General features: G+C 33.4%; 1 protein-coding gene across 1 annotated transcript in view; it reads left to right on the forward strand.

Annotated features, from left to right (window-relative positions):
• Positions 1–19,451, forward strand: part of LOC137390286 (receptor-type tyrosine-protein phosphatase T-like) — a 31,917-nt gene extending 12,466 nt beyond the window's left edge. Inside the window, exons 14-26 of the mRNA XM_068076623.1 lie at positions 12–48; positions 244–335; positions 1,677–1,802; positions 3,057–3,149; positions 3,273–3,421; positions 5,514–5,649; positions 9,662–9,787; positions 12,297–12,416; positions 14,720–14,842; positions 15,403–15,551; positions 15,707–15,842; positions 18,227–18,285; positions 19,226–19,451. Coding sequence (XP_067932724.1) covers positions 12–48; positions 244–335; positions 1,677–1,802; positions 3,057–3,149; positions 3,273–3,421; positions 5,514–5,649; positions 9,662–9,787; positions 12,297–12,416; positions 14,720–14,842; positions 15,403–15,551; positions 15,707–15,842; positions 18,227–18,285; positions 19,226–19,451 — 1,572 coding nt within the window. The remainder of the gene's footprint in view (positions 1–11; positions 49–243; positions 336–1,676; positions 1,803–3,056; positions 3,150–3,272; positions 3,422–5,513; positions 5,650–9,661; positions 9,788–12,296; positions 12,417–14,719; positions 14,843–15,402; positions 15,552–15,706; positions 15,843–18,226; positions 18,286–19,225) is intronic.
• Positions 19,452–20,740: the final 1,289 nt, after the last annotated feature.

Below are 20,740 nucleotides of genomic sequence, written 5' to 3' on the forward strand. Positions count from 1 at the left end.
TTATGTTTCAGGGGATTGATAAAGACACTGCGTATATCGCATCTCAAGGTGAGATAAGTATATGAGGTAAAAAAATCTTTGCTGTAAATTTATTGTAGCATTAAGTTGTCACTGATCCTTCGAGAAAATCTTTCAAGTTTTTCTGCCAATAACACAAATTATTCAATTGGTACATCAAAAAATTGAATATTTTTCATTGCACCAACATCAACAATCCAAATGATAGAATTAGTATTCTTATAGATCCAACAGAGGCGACAAGTAGAGATTTCTGGAGGATGATTTGGCAAGAGAAAACTATGAACATTGTTACTATTGTAAATGATGTCCAAAAGGTAAAGTTACAGATATAATATGTGGATTCTTAGAGATGTTTGTTTGTTGAAGATAAATTAATAGTTGGGCTTCTTCAGAAGCTCACTATATAATAAGTGTAAATGCTCTGCTATTCTCACTCTGCATCTACTGCAACACTTCTAATTAAATCCTGTGGCGCTTTATTTTTTAATCCTTTTCTTTTGGCAGTCAACTGGAAGCGTTCAACTAGAGGCTGGTGGTGTTTTTTTTCAACTGTTCATCAGAACTTTCAAACGATAAATTTAGTCCTATTTCGGGCAAAGCGAATGTTGCCTATATTTTCTTCTCAATTTCCAGTGCAACGATATTTGTCCTTTTCGATGCAAAAAAATCTGCTAACTTAACTCAAGCTTGCCAAAGATCTCTTAACGATTATGTGTTAAGAAACTGAGTGATATCTCCACCAGTGGATATCTATTGCTTGCAGTTGATATCAACTGCAAGCAATAGATATCAACTAAAACCTTCATATACTATGCCTCAAAAATTGCTGTGAAGCGGCTGAAAATGTTTATATTTGAAGTTGTTAGTTTTCAGAACGGTCAAAAGTCAGTCATTATTTTTTCAAACAATAACATAAAAAAAACTTTTTATTAATGTTAAATATTATCTTGCTGTTGAAGGAACATTTTAGACCGGTATAGTAATTTAATCACTATATAGCTGATATTACCCAAAATTTTATAGTGATTAGATCGCCAAAACTTTTCATAAATGCTGACTTTAAACAAATGTAAACAGTAACTGCTAATAGGCTAGTAAACAGTTCATTTAATTACTAAAAGATAACACAAAACAATTGCCATTTTTTTGTGAGTTTCTGTTAAGTTTCCTGAATAAATATTGATGCAGAGTTTTATATGTACTTGTATTCCAGCGGTTCAAAGTTCAATGTTTATGTTTCATATACCAAATCTGTGGTTTGTTGATTTTTATTATGAAGGCTCCTACCAAAATATTGTTATCAAGTTTTTTAGTTGTGTCACGAATATTATTAACTACTTTTCTAAAGGTATCTCTCAATGTGATGTTAGTTTTGAAACTTTATTAATATTGAGGGGTTGGAACCAGGTTAAAATTTATTAAATGTGCTGTACATAATGATTCATGTGCACATCCTAGTGTACAGGTAATGTATTTGCATAGATCTGTTAGTCAGTGGAGTTTCAAAATTAAGTATTTTTTCATTTATTTGCAACAGTGGGTGTGAAATATTGTCAAAATAGAGTTATGGTTGTCTGAAATATCAGACAGGAAAGAGCATAAAACACATGATACATGTGAGATATGTAGTTTATTACATCCAATGTACTCTATAGGTACCATCATTGCCTTACTGTCCAGAGACAATTGGTTCAGCAATGAACTGTCAATGTCTGAAGATTGTTCTTCTTGCAAGAGATCAGAAGTCCAGACAAGTCGTAAGAACTCTCAAAGTTCAAAAGGTAGCTACACCTGTTGTCTATGAAAACATGTAGGCCTACCATATTGTCTAGAATATAAGTTACTCTGAGATGCAAGTCGCCTAACCCATAAAAAAATATGTATGGGTGAGTCACTCGATAGTAAAAGTTCTATTTGTGTAGGTAATTTGTTAGAAAATCTCGAGCACAGACATGTCATTTAAAATATAAAAGTAGAACGATTTCAAATAAAGATAATATAAAGTCTACCACAGTATATTTACATCACATCACACAACTAAGAATGTGACTTATATGTTCACATAGCTGATTAGAGGTTATTCCAACAACAATAGCATAAACCAAATTTTAAAAAGTTTACTAAAACTATTTGTTTTACTCCAAATAACGGGTAGCTAAAACTCAAATTTTGTCCTCAATGACACTTTTCCTCAACTTCATAAACACCGGAAATGAAAGATGAAGTAATCTACCTTAAGCCCTTTATTGGTTTTCATGTTTACATCATTTCAGTGAAAGAACTTCATCTTTTAATCAGTTCCTTAAAATTTTTTCATCAACTACTAATTTTTTTCCATTGTTTGATCACCAATTTTCCTAAACAGATACTAACAGAGAATAACATGCGGTATGATATACCTGTAGTATTATGTTAATGATCTCACACGTAAATCACTTCAAAGTATACCTCAAAGCCGGGCCAAACAATAAAATACACCCCGACTCCCAGTTTAGAAAATAGGGTACTCATGGTAATACAAACTTTGTTAGTCACTTAACAAATTTATACATTTAAGGCTTAACAATCTAGTTAATCTATTCAAATTTATTGCACATCTCAACCATTGTGTGCAAGCACATTTTTATTAGTAAATAAATTTTATATCATCAAAGTCAGCGAACATCCTAAAAAAAATGGTAAAAACATTACGTAGCTGCACATAGCATCAAATAAATTATATCATATAAAACAGTGTCAGGAAATTAAAAGTTAAAAGTAACATTTAATTTAAATGTATCAATCTACATTATTAAATTGACAATCAATAAAGTGTTCATATTATAACTACATGTATAATTTTGAGGCGCAGTTGTAACAATACTCGACAAGGAAGGTGTGTAGATGAGGGTACATTAAAACATGTTTTATGAACTTATTTTTAATTGTCTCAACTAGTTTGACAAGTTTTAGGTATTTTTGACTTTTCTTGATTTTTATAGTTATTACTTATATTACTTAGTTAGACTTATAGTAACTGGCAAAATGTCCCACAGTCAGTCCAAACTCATCCTGGTGTCACTGTACAAATGGGGGCAATAATTCCCATAAAATCATTCAGAGATTGGCCTCAAAAGATCTACTTGCAGGTCAGTTAGAGTGAAAGCAGCTTCTAAGGCCTCACATACTCATACAAACCTATGCAGCCTCATTGATATAAGGTCATTCTAGTGTACATGATTATGAGATTTCACATGCAAATTATGTTGCAGGAAAAAGAAACACTTGCAGTGAAACAGTTTGAGTTTCACTCGTGGGATGATCTGAGTTCTCCAGCAGAGATTAACTCATTTGTAGAGTTTGTCAGAAAAGTGAGGATTTTCAAACTTTGCGGTAGTGGTCCAATTCTTGTCTACAGCAGGTATGAATCTAAAAGTTGTTGGGGAAGCTGTGTGGTAGATTAGGAAAACTTAAACTATATTTAACATTGAATATGTTTAACAAGATAGTTTATATCTTGTGCCACATTGAGCAAAGTGCCAATAACAGCTGTTACAAACAATTCACTCTTGCCTGTTAAGTCTGGCTTTAAGCTTAGGACAGCTTTGTTTTATGATTAGTTTTGAAATGTAACACAGTTAACCATGCTACAGATTGAATGGTTAATGATTTCTATTGTATCTATATGTAGCAGCTTGCGGCAAATTGTTAGATAACGCTTTGAAGTAATTTTTTAAAATAGTAATTCTGATTTTATTTGGTCACTACGTATATGGCAACAATTTACAGCAATTTAATGCGAAGCTATATTGTCAATAAAACCAAGATAAGCAGATGAAACTAAATTTCCATTATTAGATCCTGTCGACTATAGTGTCAGTTTTTTTTGAGAAATAGCATTAAAAACTTACTCATATATTTAATGGAGGAGATAGAGATACTTTCAAAAAGACCTCTAATTGAATGTCTTAGCGCTCTATTTTTGAACCCTTTCTCTATAATCTAAAATACATGTTGGCGGAGTGAGCGTACAATGACAGGCATCTGGAGGCAGTTTTCAAAAAGAGGCTGGCATTGTATTTTGCAAATGAAACATCAGAATTTTAGGAAAATAAATTTAGCCCTTTCACGGAAAAAGCGAATGCCGCTTATATTTTGTCCTCTATTTCCGGTGGGAGATATTAAACTTTTTGTGTGCAATAAATCAACTACCTTAAATCTAACTTGTCAAAGATCTCTTAATAGTTGTGCATTAAGAAACCGAGAAATATTTCTACCAGGTAATATTTATTGTTTGCGATTAACCTGCAATGATATTATAGCGTGTGTCCCGCTTTGCAGATCAATGGAGCTTTCAATATTTTTTCATTCTGAATTTAAAGAGATATGTTTCTTCTATATTTACATGTATATTTACCAATGTTGCATCAAAGCTCATTGTAGTCATTGATATGTTTGTTACAGTTTGCAGCCAAAAATAGCTTTTTTGTGTAATAGAAGAGGGGTAATGAATGTTGCTCAACTGTAAAATCAGATTACCCAAATGATGCTATTAAATACATGTAGTATGCCATAAATTTGTAAACTTATAAGTTATATAACAATAATCTATCAGATGCTACAAACATATATTTATGAACAAGTGACATAAATTAACCATATATATTACATGCAGAAACATTTGAAACAAAAATATTTTCATCGCTTGCTTGGATAGCTGCTTCCTGATTGTTGCTTTTGATGGAATGAACATCTTCTGGTTGTCTAATACATTCCACATTGACCTCTGACCTCAACTTTTTTTTATTCTACTGAACTAGCCAATATTGGTGTCCAAACAATATTTTTGCAGAGCAGAACTTTACGCTTTTAATTTAGCACAAACACATCACAAAAATGTTTTACTCACGAAATGTAACATTTGGCCTAAAACTAGTTGTTCATCTACCATCCTAAATGTAAACTGTTTTTATATAGATGTATTTCCAAGTATCGCAACCGTGTTGAACAAGAAACTTCTATTAGCCTGATACAATTATTAATTATTTTTATAGTGTTGCTTTTAAGTTTTCAACTAAACAAGCCAAAAGCTTTGAAGTTGCACAGCGAGAGAATTGATTGTTATTGATGTAACTGATTCATTATAAATACAGTTTTGTGAACACTTTTAACTGAAAATTTGATATCATGGGTTTGTAAAGATCAAATATGGTCAACGTGGGTGTCAAATGGAAATGGCGTTCAATTAGCGAGTGACTCTTTATTTTTCCACCCTTCCTTCAGGGTGGTGGTCAATTGGAGGTGACATTCAAATCGAGGGTGGTGGTGCTCTATTTTTGAACCCTTTCTCATAGAGGCTGTCAAATAAAGGTGGTCTTCAAATAGAGGTGGCGTTCAATTAGAGAATTAACGGTATGTTTATTGTATAGTTTTTGCACATGCTAATGTGCAAAACTACATTGTGGCTTTCTTTCACTACCAGAGCTCTATGTTGTCATTGGTCTATTTTTTAGCAATCAAGAAGAAAAGTCTGGAATTTTCATTGGCCTCAGCATACTTCTAGATGAAGCCAAACAGAGAGGCACGGTAAATGTGACTGATTGTGTGAAAAGGTTCAGAGAGAGGAGACCTCAGTTGATCAGTTCAGAGGTACTCATTTTATTGAAAATAAACATTATACAGTAGACGCTCCTATGGAGTAAATAATCTGTTCTGAAATGTTTACTTTGTAGTGATTTTACATTATATGAGCATTTAAATGTAGGTAAATTTCATCATTTGTTATAAGAAGTTTCCACACTTATTCTTTTGACGCTTTAGCAAAGACAAAGTTCTAGGTTTAACTATTTTATTCAATCATTGTACAGTATCTGTAGTACAATTGGTTTGTATCAACAAATGTCTTCCTTTTACTCATAACTTTAACTCGATTTACGGTTAATGACTACTGTAATTTTACACTAGTTCAAGGTGAGCACCGAGCTTCAATGTCAATTTAAATCAATTATTTTGTGACAGTAAAGATTATTAGGCAAAAAAAATAATAAAAATTATACTTTTACTATATATAATAAGAAGGGTATCTGATTCAAGGTTGAGGTAAAGGCTATGATTTAAGATAGCCTTTGAAGATAATTCAATTTGTGGCATTCAGCTTTGTACATTGACACTCTAACATCTGCACCAATGGGTCATCTTTAAGTATTTCCAAAAAATTGTGCAGCCATTTATTATCTGTGCTTTCTTAACCCAGTAGACGATCAACCTATCATAGTAAACTAGATTACAATGTAATCGTTTATATAAAATAGACAACTATAAGTCGTTACCTCTTCTAAGTATCACAAAAGGAAAGTGATGTCTTTACAGGTTGACTTGCAACAAAATTCACATTACAGTTATTTCATATCAAAAGATTCACCATGTCTTACTCTGCTGTGTTGCAGGTGCAAAATATGTGGAAATGTGGTTATAAGCTCTTAACAGCTCAAAGACGAACAGTTAATCACCACCATCACAAAACTGCCATAGATTAGAATCTCTTTCCAAACTGCTCAAATGAGACGTAGCTGAACAAATTTACTTCACACATTCAATAAAACCGTGTCTATTGTTTTTACGGGTTTGTTTCATCATCATTGTAAGACTGTCATTTTGAGCACTATATCTCAAAACTTACCGTAAAAATTTGTTTAATTTTTAACCTTAGCTCGAAGGAGTGCATATCATCCTCTGATAAACTACATGTATATGAGCCTGTTGGTCCCCTGTGATAGTATAAAATGCTGCAGAATTTATTCAAGCCTCTTGGCAGGAAGTACAGGTCACATGCTCAGATTACTACTAGATGATTAGACCGAACCGAAACAATACTATAAAATAGCGAGCATCTATATTTGGTAAGGCCTTTTCAGTAAAACCCAAAGTGTTTGTCATAAACTAGTGCTACGACAAGTTTTATATCGAGCCTTTTATTGGCCTTTCAATTCACAGGAGAACATCATACATCAAAATGATAACCAAATGGATTGACTACGTCGGAGAAATAAAGTGATTCCGATCTACGGCGGCTTCGTGAAGGCGGCCAATAACTGTTCGTTTCTGAGCTTTTAATAGCTTGTAATCACATTTCTACATATTTTGCACCTACAACACAGCAGAGTAAGACATGGTGAATCTTTTTCATACCAAATAACTGTAATGGGAAATTTCTTGCAAGTCAACATTTAAGCTAACTCTTGGAATCTCATTATACAAACAAATTTAAAAACATGCATCGACCAGACACTCGGTGTTACGTGGAATTTATCACGTAGTACGAAGCAAAAAATTACATGAAGTTTTTATGTTGTGGGAATTGCAGTATAAGAGATATGCTAAATAGAAGCATGCGCTGTAGCTCTTTGTTGCATTCTGAACTTAATGATAATCTGTATATCTCTTATATCTTTAGTAACTAAAATCAGGTGCAAAAGCATATAAAACGAGAGCTCTACACTACAAACATATAATATTTGCACCAACTCTGAGAAATATATCTTATATCTATATATATATTTTTTTTTAAAGTTGGTCATTTTATGTGTATTCATTGATTTGATTGTCCGGCTATAGATCTTAAAATCTTGAAATAAAAATTGTGTACCGAAAGAAGATTTGATCTCGGACCCGGCCATTTGTCCAATGCCCTACCCACTAGACTACAGAGATTGGATTGCCACCTCACCAATAGAAGTCAATATATGAAAGCAAATACCTAACGACTCTGCGTAGAAAGCGGGTCATAGCATAACATAATGAGAAGCTGTTCGCTCAGATTATTAAATGCACCGGCTAATAGCGCACAGGCTAATAGCGAGCAACTCTCATCACTTCTCCTTGTTTATAAGACAAAACACTTTTCTCATGATATGTATTTTAAAAATTAGAACGGAAAATGTTGTTATATGTTAAATTCAAAGCAATTTTCTGCCCAAATACTTTTCTATTACCCAGGCAACGCCAGGTAGCACAGCTAGTATATATATAAATCACAGTGTTTGTTGGCGTTTGTTTGTCATGGTCTGTTTAGATATCTGTCTGTCCGGTTATAGCTACTACAATTCTCACATTTAAAATATTGCATTCTGCTGGATTGGATTTATTGGTTATTGGAACTGCAGAATTGCTATCTATTTGTCTAACCACGAGTTCATGAAAGCTTTTATGATATAAAACCCTTACTACATATTTTAATCACCCTTTTTCCAATTTTACTCGCTAAATGGCTTACACTTTTAATTGAAACTTTATTAACTCAATAAAACACGATGTAGATTCATTGAGTTGTGTTTGTTCACACCTTACTAGGGCATTTTTTTCGAGTTTCATGAGAGCTTTTCTGTCTTCGCCGTACTAAAGCGAATTCGTATTCTGCAGAACGATATCAACAATAATTCCCCTCAAAATTAAATTTTAGCGATTGTCTCTTAGTTCACATCATCTGTTATGGTCAAAATGGATAAGTAATAAAGTCTTGGTTAAAAGTTTACTAAAATGCAAACCAAAACATCCTTCAAGTATGTTTTTAGTAAGATAAATTCATATCAGTTAGATTCCGTGTTTATGTTATGCGTCTGTCTCCAAGTAAGAACTCTGCAGGTAGTGCATACATTATAATGTTACATTATCTTGCAGATCATAACCCTAAATATACCAAAGTTATTGTCGGTAACTATAGTTACTAAGGTTAGCATATTGTTTTGTTAATATTTTTTAATGATGATGATTTCAATTATTTTTTACTACGCAGGGTTGCATTAGATAATTATTATGGGTTTCTATACCACTCTATATACCTATGTAATATTTTGGCCTTATGGTGCCAACACTGAAATTAATTAAAATCATTTTATCATGTATCAAATAATTTTCATTTTAATTGCAGCAAAACAGGCTATATTTAGCCATTAGCCGCTAATGACTTCACATTTACATTTAAACACCCTTACAGTTTGTTTTTTTTTTCCCAATTTATTTTAACGAAGCAATTGTATCAGGCTAAGGAACTTGAAAGGCACAGTTAATTGGAAATATTTGAAAATCTTTACAGATGTTTTAGTTTTTCTCTCAACTCATTTGATCTGCATAAACGACTTTCCTCATGATATGCAGTTTAAAAGTTAGTATAGTAAATCTTGCATATGTTAAGAATGAAAAAACATTCTGTCAAAAAGTATATATATTACCCAAGCAACGTCAAGCACTAAATGGTAATATATATATATATATATATATAGCATAAACAACCCTATAAGTGATTTTCTCTCCAGGGTCACAAAAAGAAAGCGATATCTTAAGCCTATCGTTTGAAATCTCCTTATAAAAATCAAATTTAAGAACATACAATGAACAGACAGTATGTGTTACAAAGATTTTTTTACGTAGTACAAAGCAAAAATTTACGTAAATTTTGTATGTTATGCAAAAATTAAGCTTTAGGGGATATACAGCGCAAGAGCATTCACTGTAGCTCTATTTTTTATTTTTTTCAAATAGTTCATTTTTGTAGTCAGTTTTATACATTAATCTTACTAAGCTCTTTCTTGCATTTTCATTTTGGAATATACATGTATGTCCTCCTTTGTTGTATGCTGGAGTGATGAGCCGAAACTTTTTTTAGATCGAGTACACTCTTTTGTACAAAGTTCTAGAAGAAGCTCTCAAGTGTGAAACTTTTCTCTGTGAGAAAAAATATCTTGAAAGAAAACTAAAAACAGACATGGACTCTGTACTCAAGGAGTACCAGGTATAAGGTTAATTTATGATTCAACTCATTGTGTACTGATTCAAAGTATTTTAGGAATTTTTAAGTTCAGCGTATTTTCCAGTATATGCTATAGACTTGCAAGTTATGCATGCGCACAGCAGCAGCTCATTTTTGGCACAAGTCAAAACGGATAACTAAAGCAAGTTACCGTCAGTCTTGTGATGCAAATTTCCTTCAGCAAAACTGTGCTGCATAATTTTACAGAGAATAGAAAGGAAGCTGAGAAATGAACAAAGGGACAAGGATGACCGAAATACCCGAGGTAGATTTGGTATTTTCTATTTTTTCATGTGCCAATTCATTTCTTTAATTTCAGCCTGCTTGCTAAACTAAATGCCACCACTATCCTGTGACTTATCTACAAGTATATGTAGAAATCTCAGTGTTTCTCTGTCATCTTTCATTTTTCTGTCCCATCATAGCAATGACAAATACTTTTGAATTGGTTTGTACTAACAAGCTCGCATAACCACAACGCTAATGCGATTCAAAATGTTAATGCTCTTACCATATACTGTACTATGTTTGAATTGCGCACGCTCAGTGTTTATTTTTTATTACACATTGTACCATCTGATTAGGATGACCCTGTTTACGATTTTTCCTATTCGGATGTCAAACACAATGTTATTTTGTGCCCTCGACGTGCGACATAATTTCACTGTATCACATCAACAAAAATTGATCTTGAAGTTCTAATTTTGCAATTGGTTTGCTGAATATGTTGGAATAACAAAAATGTTGATATGCTATTTGCCAAAATCACTCAAACATTGCATGGAAGATAGTCAATGCTCGGTCTTTCACTCTCAGTTTAGCATTATTTTTTATCATGAAAATGAGACCAGAAACTAAAAGGTAATGAAATTTTAATCGATAAAAAATTGATGTCTTGGAAAACTACCCTAAAACTTACCTATAATTATGCGTTTAGAAAGTTAAATTTATTTAAATTAACTTCAACATTTATTCTATACATCTGTCTTGAAGGTAACAACTTTGCATGGTACGACCTGCACGTATTACATTGTAATACTATATTCTTTTGCAGATCATAACCATTAAATAAACTAAAGTTACTGTAGGTAACTATAGTTATGTACACTAATGTACAGTATGTACAGTACATGATTTGATATGTACCTAACGTTAATAAAGTTTGAGGATTTTCACCGGAGGATGTTTGCTTTAGATAATGACTATTGGTTTCTATACACCCTTCTACAGTGGAACTAATTAAAATTGTATGGTGAGAGTGCACACCTGTATTAATTAATACTGCCTTTTGGGTTTTTTATTTTTCAAAGCCAATTCTTTTTCCCATCAATTTCTAATTTTTCAATGAGTATTTTTCAAAATTGCAGTTTCAATTTCAAATGTGTGGTTACACTCATTTTTCCCGGTTTCCGCAAGTCTGTACACACTAGATGTGTTGATTTGGCAATTATATTCTTTGGAATATGACTTAACTTTACATTTTTTCTATTCAGTGAAACAAGGTTTCAACCAGACAAAGTACATTATCTCATTGTTAAATTTCTACCAGCATCGACAGGCACCAGTATTGTCTGTCAAAGCTTTGAAACAATGAACTTCTGCTCCAACAGCAATCTCTTTCCATGAACTCATGGTTTATTTTTTTCCTTAATTTATTTAAACTGCACAAACACTCTTTTCTCATAGTGTGAAGTTTAAAAATTAAAGTGACCTATTATTTATGTTAAATAAAAATAAGTTTTATCGACCAGAACTTTCTTATTACCCAGGCACCTTCGAGCATTCAACTAATTATTTATCAATAGAATATGTTCAGTGTTGGATCACCTTGTGACTTTAATAAGTTACTATAATTCTACTACTAAACTTCCTTCATTTTTACACTTTTAATGTAAATGTATCAGTGGTTTTAATTTATGTTAAACATCTTCACTCATTTTATTGTAGACTCACATGGATTCACCACCTTCGACGTAAGTTTGCTTAATAACCAATACACAGAGATGATACATGTGACAACAATGATCGTATCAATAATTTATAGTTTCCTCAAAATAATGTTTAGAAAGTTATATAAGAACCAATCAAAGTTAACTAAGTTAGATAACTTTTTTGTAGCACATGCAGCATAGATCTTGAGTTGGTCTTTAAATTATTGTTGTGAAAAGTTTTTAAAATATATTAGTGCATTATACCTATATACCTTTATACTTCTCTCACAGCTAAATCAAAATCAAATGTTAGCTTCACAGAAAGCTGGCACTGCATTAAGAAGCATTTGGCTTATCATATTGGTTAGTCTGTATTCCTCATCAACAGAATGCTTCTGGGTAATATTCTATAGCAGCGTGTTGAAAAGCTCAAAGCACACATGATATATATACAAATGCATGTTGTAGTATAACTTTACTAGCAGGCAATGGTTTGTAGTTGTTATTCAACATATGTACAGTGATTTTATGATTCATGTAAGCATATTGTGATATTATAGAGTTACAAAAGGAAAGATCAGTTTCTCACAGTATCATTATCAGAAGAACATCAGCCTGAGATATTCTGGAAGATGGTGGTGTCTGAGGATATCCAGATAATTGTTTTGCTAGACTCAGAGGTATCACTACATAAATTTTAATCATATTTTCTATTTGCAGGCTTTGCAAACACTTAGGTTCTGAATACTAAAGTCCATACAATGCACACCTGGCTTACGATTTTAAAATCTATGGTTTTTGCCATACAATATGTAACACAAATATTTTGTGCCTTTGTTATGCCACTTTTTTTCTATACAATATCGACAAAAAAGTGTTTCAAAATTAAAGTTCAAAAGTCAACGTGCTGAATACGCAAGAATTACATAGATTTGATATGCTCTTCGCCAAAATTCTTTCCACAACACCTTAAAGAGATATGATGCTTTTTCTCCCGTCACTTTTTCAATCTTCATGTTTTGGCACTGCTTGATACTACATGGGTGAAATGAAAAGTTTTTGAAAAATAACTAAAGTAAAAGTTCCATGCGCAATTTAGAGTAAATTCAATATCAATTGCCAACTTTAATTCGCTGTATGTGTATATCTATGTAATTACATATTAAACTTGAATAAATTAGCTTTGGTTCCTAAAATGTCTGAATTATGGATTCTGTCGCTGAGACTCCTAAAGACTGGCTCAACCTATGTAGACGTATGTTGGTGTTAATCACACAATAATTTGGTGCTCGTTTGTGATAGCAATTTTTACACTACCACCAACCCATCCAAATTTGAATCTGCAAACTTTCTGCACTAATAATAGTGCTCTCAGTATACAAAGATGTCAGACAAATAAATTAAGTACTAGCCCCTTAGCGACTGTCATAAAATTAAATATATATCGAGCACTCTACTAGAACCAATCACAATCGCCTAAGTGGTAGACTTTGCACAGGCTGGCGTAAATATTCGGTGAACTATCGCTAAAGTTGAACAACTCTAAACTTTTTCTTTAATAGCTACCTTGACTCAATGATGCCTTCAGTTTACGGTGCACATAATAGCTGAATAATGGCTAAGGAAAGAACACTGATATGATGACATAGTGTGAACCAGCCTTGGCGATGATTTACATCAATTTTCAGTTACTTGTTTAATTTAGTCACTGTCAGTTTTGAATAGGTTGAGTTGAGCTGGTTGTTTTATGCTCTTGTTCTTTTGCAATACAAACTGTGTATTATCACTCATTCTGATCTTATTTCATTCTGAAAGCTGTTTCCTTCTGACAGTAAGCACAGCTACAAATGTATTATATTACACTTTGCCATGAGTTTACAAAATGTTTCACTTCTGAAACATTGTCTGTTGACCATAAAGAGTTCCTTTGCGTGTTTTCTTTTGGTTAATTATTTGCTTGAAAACTTGATAGCTTGATACTTGAAACTTGATACTTGAATACTTGAATACTTTGATAGCAGTTGGTAGTCCCATTTTGTTCATTGGTTACCATAAACAAACAGTTGCGTTAAATGGCAATAATTATAGGTGTGACACAAGGCAGCAGTGGTTTTGCTATCATGGAGAGGTGAAGAATATGTCATATTGTACATGATGAAAGCTGTTGTCTGATGAAAGCTTTTCATGAATGTACATGTGATAATTATTGTTTCTTGTTTTTTCAATATACAGGTCAGGCTTGAATTTATGAATTATGTTGAGTAGCAGTCAGTGTTCATTTTGAAGACGTTGAGTTGAGCTGGTTATTCTGTGCTCTTGTTCTTTTATAATACGAACCGTATAGTAATGTTTTTTTCTGAATTTGGTTTAATTTACTTTTTCATCTAATAGATGAAGAAGTATGGTTAGATAACTGATAGATTGATGGAATTCAAATGAGTGAATATCTGTGAAAGTTTCTTCTAAATTGTGTTTTAATGAAGAAATTATGATTTGTGAAATGACAAACCGGTGATTTTGTTAACTGAAAAGAATCACTTGAGTGATAATTAAGGATTTGCAATGTAGCCTTCATGTAACCAACATAGCCAACATAGCATTGGGGTCTTAGCAAATAAGTTTTATGTACATCAGCTCTGCCATCACACTCTCTTTGAGTATATGTTAGTAATGGGCTAACTTGCAACCATTTTTAGAGACACTGAACTTTTGCATGTTTTTAGTAGAATTATACAATTGTTTGAGGTAATACTGTTGAAATTTTCTAGTCAGATTCAGCAAATTGATGTACCAATAGGGCTTTTTGTTCGGCTAGTCTATTTTTCTATTATTTTAGTATTTTTGCTTTATTTATAAAATTTATCATGACTTGCTCTATTTAGCTAATGTTTTTTGTAGTAAATTTGTGTATAAATTCTTTCAATTGTATTATGTTATTTTTTTCAAATGAATTTTTCTGATGTTCAGCTTAATGTTTCTGTAGATGTCCATGGACCGATTTCATCCTCATCTTGATGGAACATCTATATTGTTTGATGATGTTGTGGTGGAAAGATCTCTTTCCGAGTCTAATGAACTTATCAAATGGATGAACTTATGTGTAAATGTAAGCTTGTAACCAGGCTGTTCATTCACAGCGGAATCATAGCATAATTTATTAAAACTCTATTTTAAGCTAGTCGGATACACCTGGTTTAGTCTCAGAAGTGGTTCGATATAGCTTGTAGTTCACAACCCCACAAGTTTGTGGAGTTGCGAACCCTGCACAGTTGTCGAGTTGTACAAAATCAACAATTTTGTGTCAATATGCTAAGTTATATAGAAAACCATAACCTTATAAGTGTTGTATGTGTATATTTCCATACAGCATGTTGGACCATCACAAAAACAATCATTTCAATTGAATTTATTGTAATTACCAAAATTAGTTCTTGTAGCTAATTTGTAACTTCAAAAACATCCTTATATAAAAGATTTTTTTAGAATTTAGTGTTTTTAAGTTTTTTTGTTTTATCTACAAAGCCAATAAACGGAGCTGCTAAAGTTATTACAAACTACACTAATATACGCAAACATTTACATGCATACAAAAATAGACTTAAACTTAAAGGCATTTATTGTACATGAAATAAGTCTGAAAATAAAAAGGCCATATTTAAATTGTAGGGTAAACCAGTATTTCTTGTGGTGGTTAATGTTTGGGCTGATGGAGAATCAAATGGTCAGCCAGACTACAGCTCTCTACTCTACTACCTGACAGTTGTAGAAAGTCAGGTTCAGGGTGACACAGAAGGCAAAATATGCCTGATGGAATCGTAAGTAATGCATATCTGACAAAACAGAAAATGTTGTTATTTTATTCAAATATATTTCATCTTTCAATTAAACTCAGTCATCTAGTTGTATTGCATAGTGTCAGCAGCCAACATGTAGACTTTGTTATACTGTCGATGGCTTTCAATTATTTTAGAAAAATGCTGAAAAAGACAGCCATGTTTGTGGCAGCATACAACGCCATTGAGAAGATAAAAGCTGAACAGGTTGTAGATGTCTATGGTGCAGTCCTTGTTGCATGGAACAGTGATGCAATCTTTACTTTCACAGTGGTAAGTAACCTTTTTTAAATATATGCGGTTGCCTTTCTGTAAACCTGAAGCCAAATTAGTCTGGGCAATTACTATTAGTTTATAAGGAAAGACAGTGATACATTTGTAATGTATATTGTAAGGCAAGCCTGCCAAACAAAATCTTGGCCAAACACCAGGTAGTTTGCTTTGTACCGCCTTACCCAGCTGACCGATAAAACGACAGCTTGATCCTGTCGGCAAAAAAAGATAAGAACGACCAGGCCGGAAGAGCAACCAACTGGCACTTGAAAAACCAGCCATCCTTAAGAAAAAGTAGGCGTTGCCAAAAAATAAAAGGGAGTGGCTAGGTTCAAAGACACTATAGCACGGAAAGCTTTAAAGCAGAATGACTATATTCTTATAACCTCTACTTTTTACAACTATATTTTAAAAATAGATTTTCTTATTTTGCGAACAAGTGTCTGGTTCTAAGTGAAAAAGTAAAGGATCACTGCACATTTTTAAACTGGTGGCATAAGTTGGATCTTTCGCAATCAAGCTCGTCGCAAGCCAGTGAGCCCTATGATGACGTTCTCACAATTGCCTCAAAAGCTGCAGCATGGGAGAAACCTAATGATATAGAATGACATAGATCAAGTTATCTAGTAGGCTAGAAGTTGAGCTGCTTTAAAAGTGGCAGTTTTCCTCTAAACCTTTAATGATTAAGCTCACGAGTGAGAAACAACCAGCATGTTAGTTCGTTGCTCCCGAAATTCTAATAGAATCGCAGATCATCAGGTCAGCATATTGGAAAGGCTGATACAAGTGTTTTCGCAAATAATTTCTGTAGCACTTTTCAATTATCACAAGTGACCAACAGGCTCGTCATGATTATCAGACAATGATATATACTCCTTTAAACTAAGGCCAAAAAAATTAAACGAATTTTTACGGTAAGTTATAGGATATCACTGCTAAAAGTGACAGCATTACGATGACGATAAAACAGACGCGTAAGAACAATAGACATAGTTTTATTGAATGCGTGAAATATATTTATGAAAATATTTTGACAAATAAGATTGCATGAAATTGTAAACAGAAACCATTTCTCACAGCTACATCACATTTGAGCCGTTTTGGAAAGAGAATCCAAACTACGGGGGTCTCATGTGGCTGCGATTTTTTGTTCGTTTTTGAGCATTTAAGAGCTTGTAATCACCTTTTTACATATTTTGCCTCTGCAACACAACACAGTAAGACATGGCGAATATTTTCATATCAAATAACTGTAATGTGAACTTTGTTGCAAGTCAACCTTTAAGAAAACACATATGAGTTAAGCATCATTATACAATTTGATGTTTTGGGCAAAAAGACACATTTAATGGCAGATTAATGACTTGATTACCAATATTTACTTAAGAATAAAGGTTACCAGTCTGATACATACAATTGTATGTAGGCTATTTACACACGTTTGATAGGTATGGTTGTAGGTAAACTGTTTGCTGAGACCAACCCATGAGATATCATGTGAGGTCTAGGCCTACTGTCATCTTATCATGTGGTCATAAATCTAGACAATTTCATGGCTACTTCACATCTTCGCGTATCAACCCACCTGTGTTTGAGACTGATTAAGAAATTACTTTGATTTCATTCATAATTTTATATGTTTGTGTGCAAGTAAACATATTTTATTTCAGAATTATATGTTTTACTTAATGGAAAACATCGCTCATGCAAGAAAAATGCATACAATGTGTATTCAGTACAAAGTTTTCAGTTGTCTCACTTTGACGACTGCTCATGAAAATGCTAAATTTTCTTTATTTACAGGAAGACTACAGATATCTCTACAGCTTGCTGTCCTACTATACATGCAGCTAAATTACTAGGCAACCACCCTTTGAAGTTGTGACATAAAGTTTTATAATCTCTTTACTAGAAGTCTATTATTACACAGCTAACACTATCTAATCATTTAACAAGATTAAACATATTAATGTGTGGTTTTATTTTAATATTCAAAACTTCATTATATTTCTAATATGCACATTTTCTATCTAATAAACCAATTTTTTTATAATCTGTAGTGTAAGGCTCCAATGCTCCAATTATGGGTTTCTATACCACTCTATATGTCTATGTAATATTTTTGCCTTATGGTGCCAACACTGAATTGAATTAAAATCATATTATCATGTATCAAATAATTTTCATTTTCTTTGTCGCAAACATAAACTATTGTAGTTTATGTTTTGCGTAGTTCCATCACTCCCATTCTTTGTAAACAGCTGTTATACAATTCATTACAATAACTCTCCGCGTGACTGTGTATTGCCCAAAATATGTAAAATATAAAGACACATTTTTAACCTGTGAATCATGTTATGCATACAAATTGTTCTATATTACAGCTACAAACTTCAGCATCGCGGTGCAATAAAAGTACCAACATAATTAACAGCAGCATGTGGTGAGATATGTAATGATTATTGGAGTTGTCTGATTTTTTCAAAGTAGCAGTGCCAACAGACCTAAACAATTTCTGCTTTAAATTCATTCTGTAGACTTACTTTGCTAGTTCAGTGCAGCTTAAATCTTGTTCAATTTCTTCAATTTAAAAATCTCTGATGAATGAACTTTGTCTTTAAATAAACCAATAGGTACAAATTGACATACATCAATTTTTGGTAAATGTACATGTTAGCAAGGGAAGTGTAGTTAAAGTTGCTTTCTACATTTACAGTAGTGAGCAGAGGAGCACATGCGGTTTATAGGAATCAAATATTCCCTTTTTAGATGGGAAATACTTAGGCTATATGTAGGCACTCCAGTCAGGAGCCACCAGGAATGTTTTTGACTATGTAATTAGAGATATTCACATCTGCTAAAGAGAGAGGACAATTCAAAGAGAAACAACAACAAGGAGAATGTACTTCATTAATTCCAAAGATGGCGAAGGTTAGAATCAGATTTTTGCCAAAATGTTAATAAGAACATAAGTCATTCATCAGTAAGGTAATTTTGAAACAGACCACTACAGATAATAAAACCCACTACATGTATAACTTGAGAGACTACATTGTTTAGTCATCAACTTATTTTTTATGTAGTTTTTTATGGAAATAATATCATGCACACAGTTTGAAGTTGTTTCCTCATGTTAATCAATAGAGGGCAACTCTCTATAATACTCTTGTTTTTTATCTGTGCAAACCTCTTTTACTTTACTGTTTCCTGTTCTCTCTGTAGTTAGCTGTTTGAACAAATACAAAACTATGCGAGCCTAATCTTAACTAGCTAGTAACTTTCTACAGATTATGGGCTTAGGAAAGTTATATGTACTGTGCAAGTAGTTAGATTAGTCACCTGTGATCATTATGGACAATAAATGGTCTAGACAAACTTTCTAGCAGCAACTATGCCACATGGAAGTTTAAGATTAAACATCAGCTGATTGCTAAGGAGCTATTTGGATATATTGATGAAACTACAGTTGCTCCGGCAAGCACAGCTGATGGGGCTGTGAAAGCTACCTATAATATGAACTCGAGCAAGCCACTATCTCATATTGTGCTTGCGGTTGTTGATGAGTTGCTCTACCTTATAACTGAATGTGAAATGGCCAAGGAGGTGTAGGACAAACTGTCTAAACATTTTGAGAGAGACACTCTAGCTGATAAAATGTTCTTGAAGAAGCGCTACTTTCGCTCAGTAATGTCTGAGAGCGCATCAATTGAAAGTCATCTAAAGAATATGAAATATCTCATGAATCGGCTAGCTGCTATCAAATTACCTATCGCTGAAAAGAACCAAGTTGTTACCCCTCTAGGCTCTCTTCCCGAGAGTTATTCAACTGTAGTTACTGCTCTAGAAACACAGAAAGATATACCATCGCTAGAACTTGTTCAACAAACTCTTCTAAACGAAGAACAGAAACAAAAAGAACATAGCTCGGTATCAGCCTTTAGTAAAAGAAATGCTGTCGCCAACCCTGATACTCACGGGCTAGATGGGTCACGAACTCAAGGATTTTTGCCACGCTTGTACAAAACAAAAACAACAGGGTAGACACACTTTTCGCGGTCTTCCGCACGAATATTCAAAAATACTAACAGATGTCAATTCTATCGGCCAAACACAACTTACTAATGGATGAGAAACCTATTAATGTATCCGAATACCTCATATAAAATAAGCCAACCAGGTTACATAAAGGTTAATACCCACTTTATCTCTGGAAATATGCCTGCCCGCGGTTTTTGGCCAAGATTAACCAGGGTTCATCATACACAAAAATGTCTATTACAGGTTCCGGAGAGACCCCGTTCTGTTTATTAAGTTTGGGCATCCATATAAACACCCTGTCCCGAATAGAAGCCACAATGTAAGCTAATCACAACGCCATACAATACGGTACCTACGCGCTAGTTGTAGTAGTGGAGTGGTAGTTCATTTACGTGCTCATGATTTATTCAACGCGTGAATTTGGTTGGCTTAAAAAGAGTTTAAGTCTTGGTACGGGGAAAATAGACCCACCCGATAATGTTAAATAACGGACTACCTTCAGAACCCGTAAGAGACATTTTGGTGTATGATGAACCCTGGTTAATCTTGGCCAAAAACCGCTGGCAGGCATATTTCCAGAGATAAAGTGGGTATTAACCTTTATGTAACCTGGTTGGCTTATTTTATATGAGGTATTCGGATACATTAATAGGTTGCTCATCCATTAGTAGGTTGTGTTTGGCCGATAGAATTGACATTTGTTAGTATTTTTGAATATTCGTGCGGAAGACCGCGAAAAGTGTGTCTACCCTGTTGTTTTTGTTTTGTGTGAGCGTGGCGAAAATCCTTGAGTGCGTGACCCGGCTAGCCCGTGCTGATACTGCTCTCTCGGCTACCAGACAACAAATTAGAGGCCAGGT

This window comes from Watersipora subatra, chromosome 1 (genome assembly GCF_963576615.1).
Source record: "Watersipora subatra chromosome 1, tzWatSuba1.1, whole genome shotgun sequence".
Taxonomy (NCBI): domain Eukaryota; kingdom Metazoa; phylum Bryozoa; class Gymnolaemata; order Cheilostomatida; family Watersiporidae; genus Watersipora; species Watersipora subatra.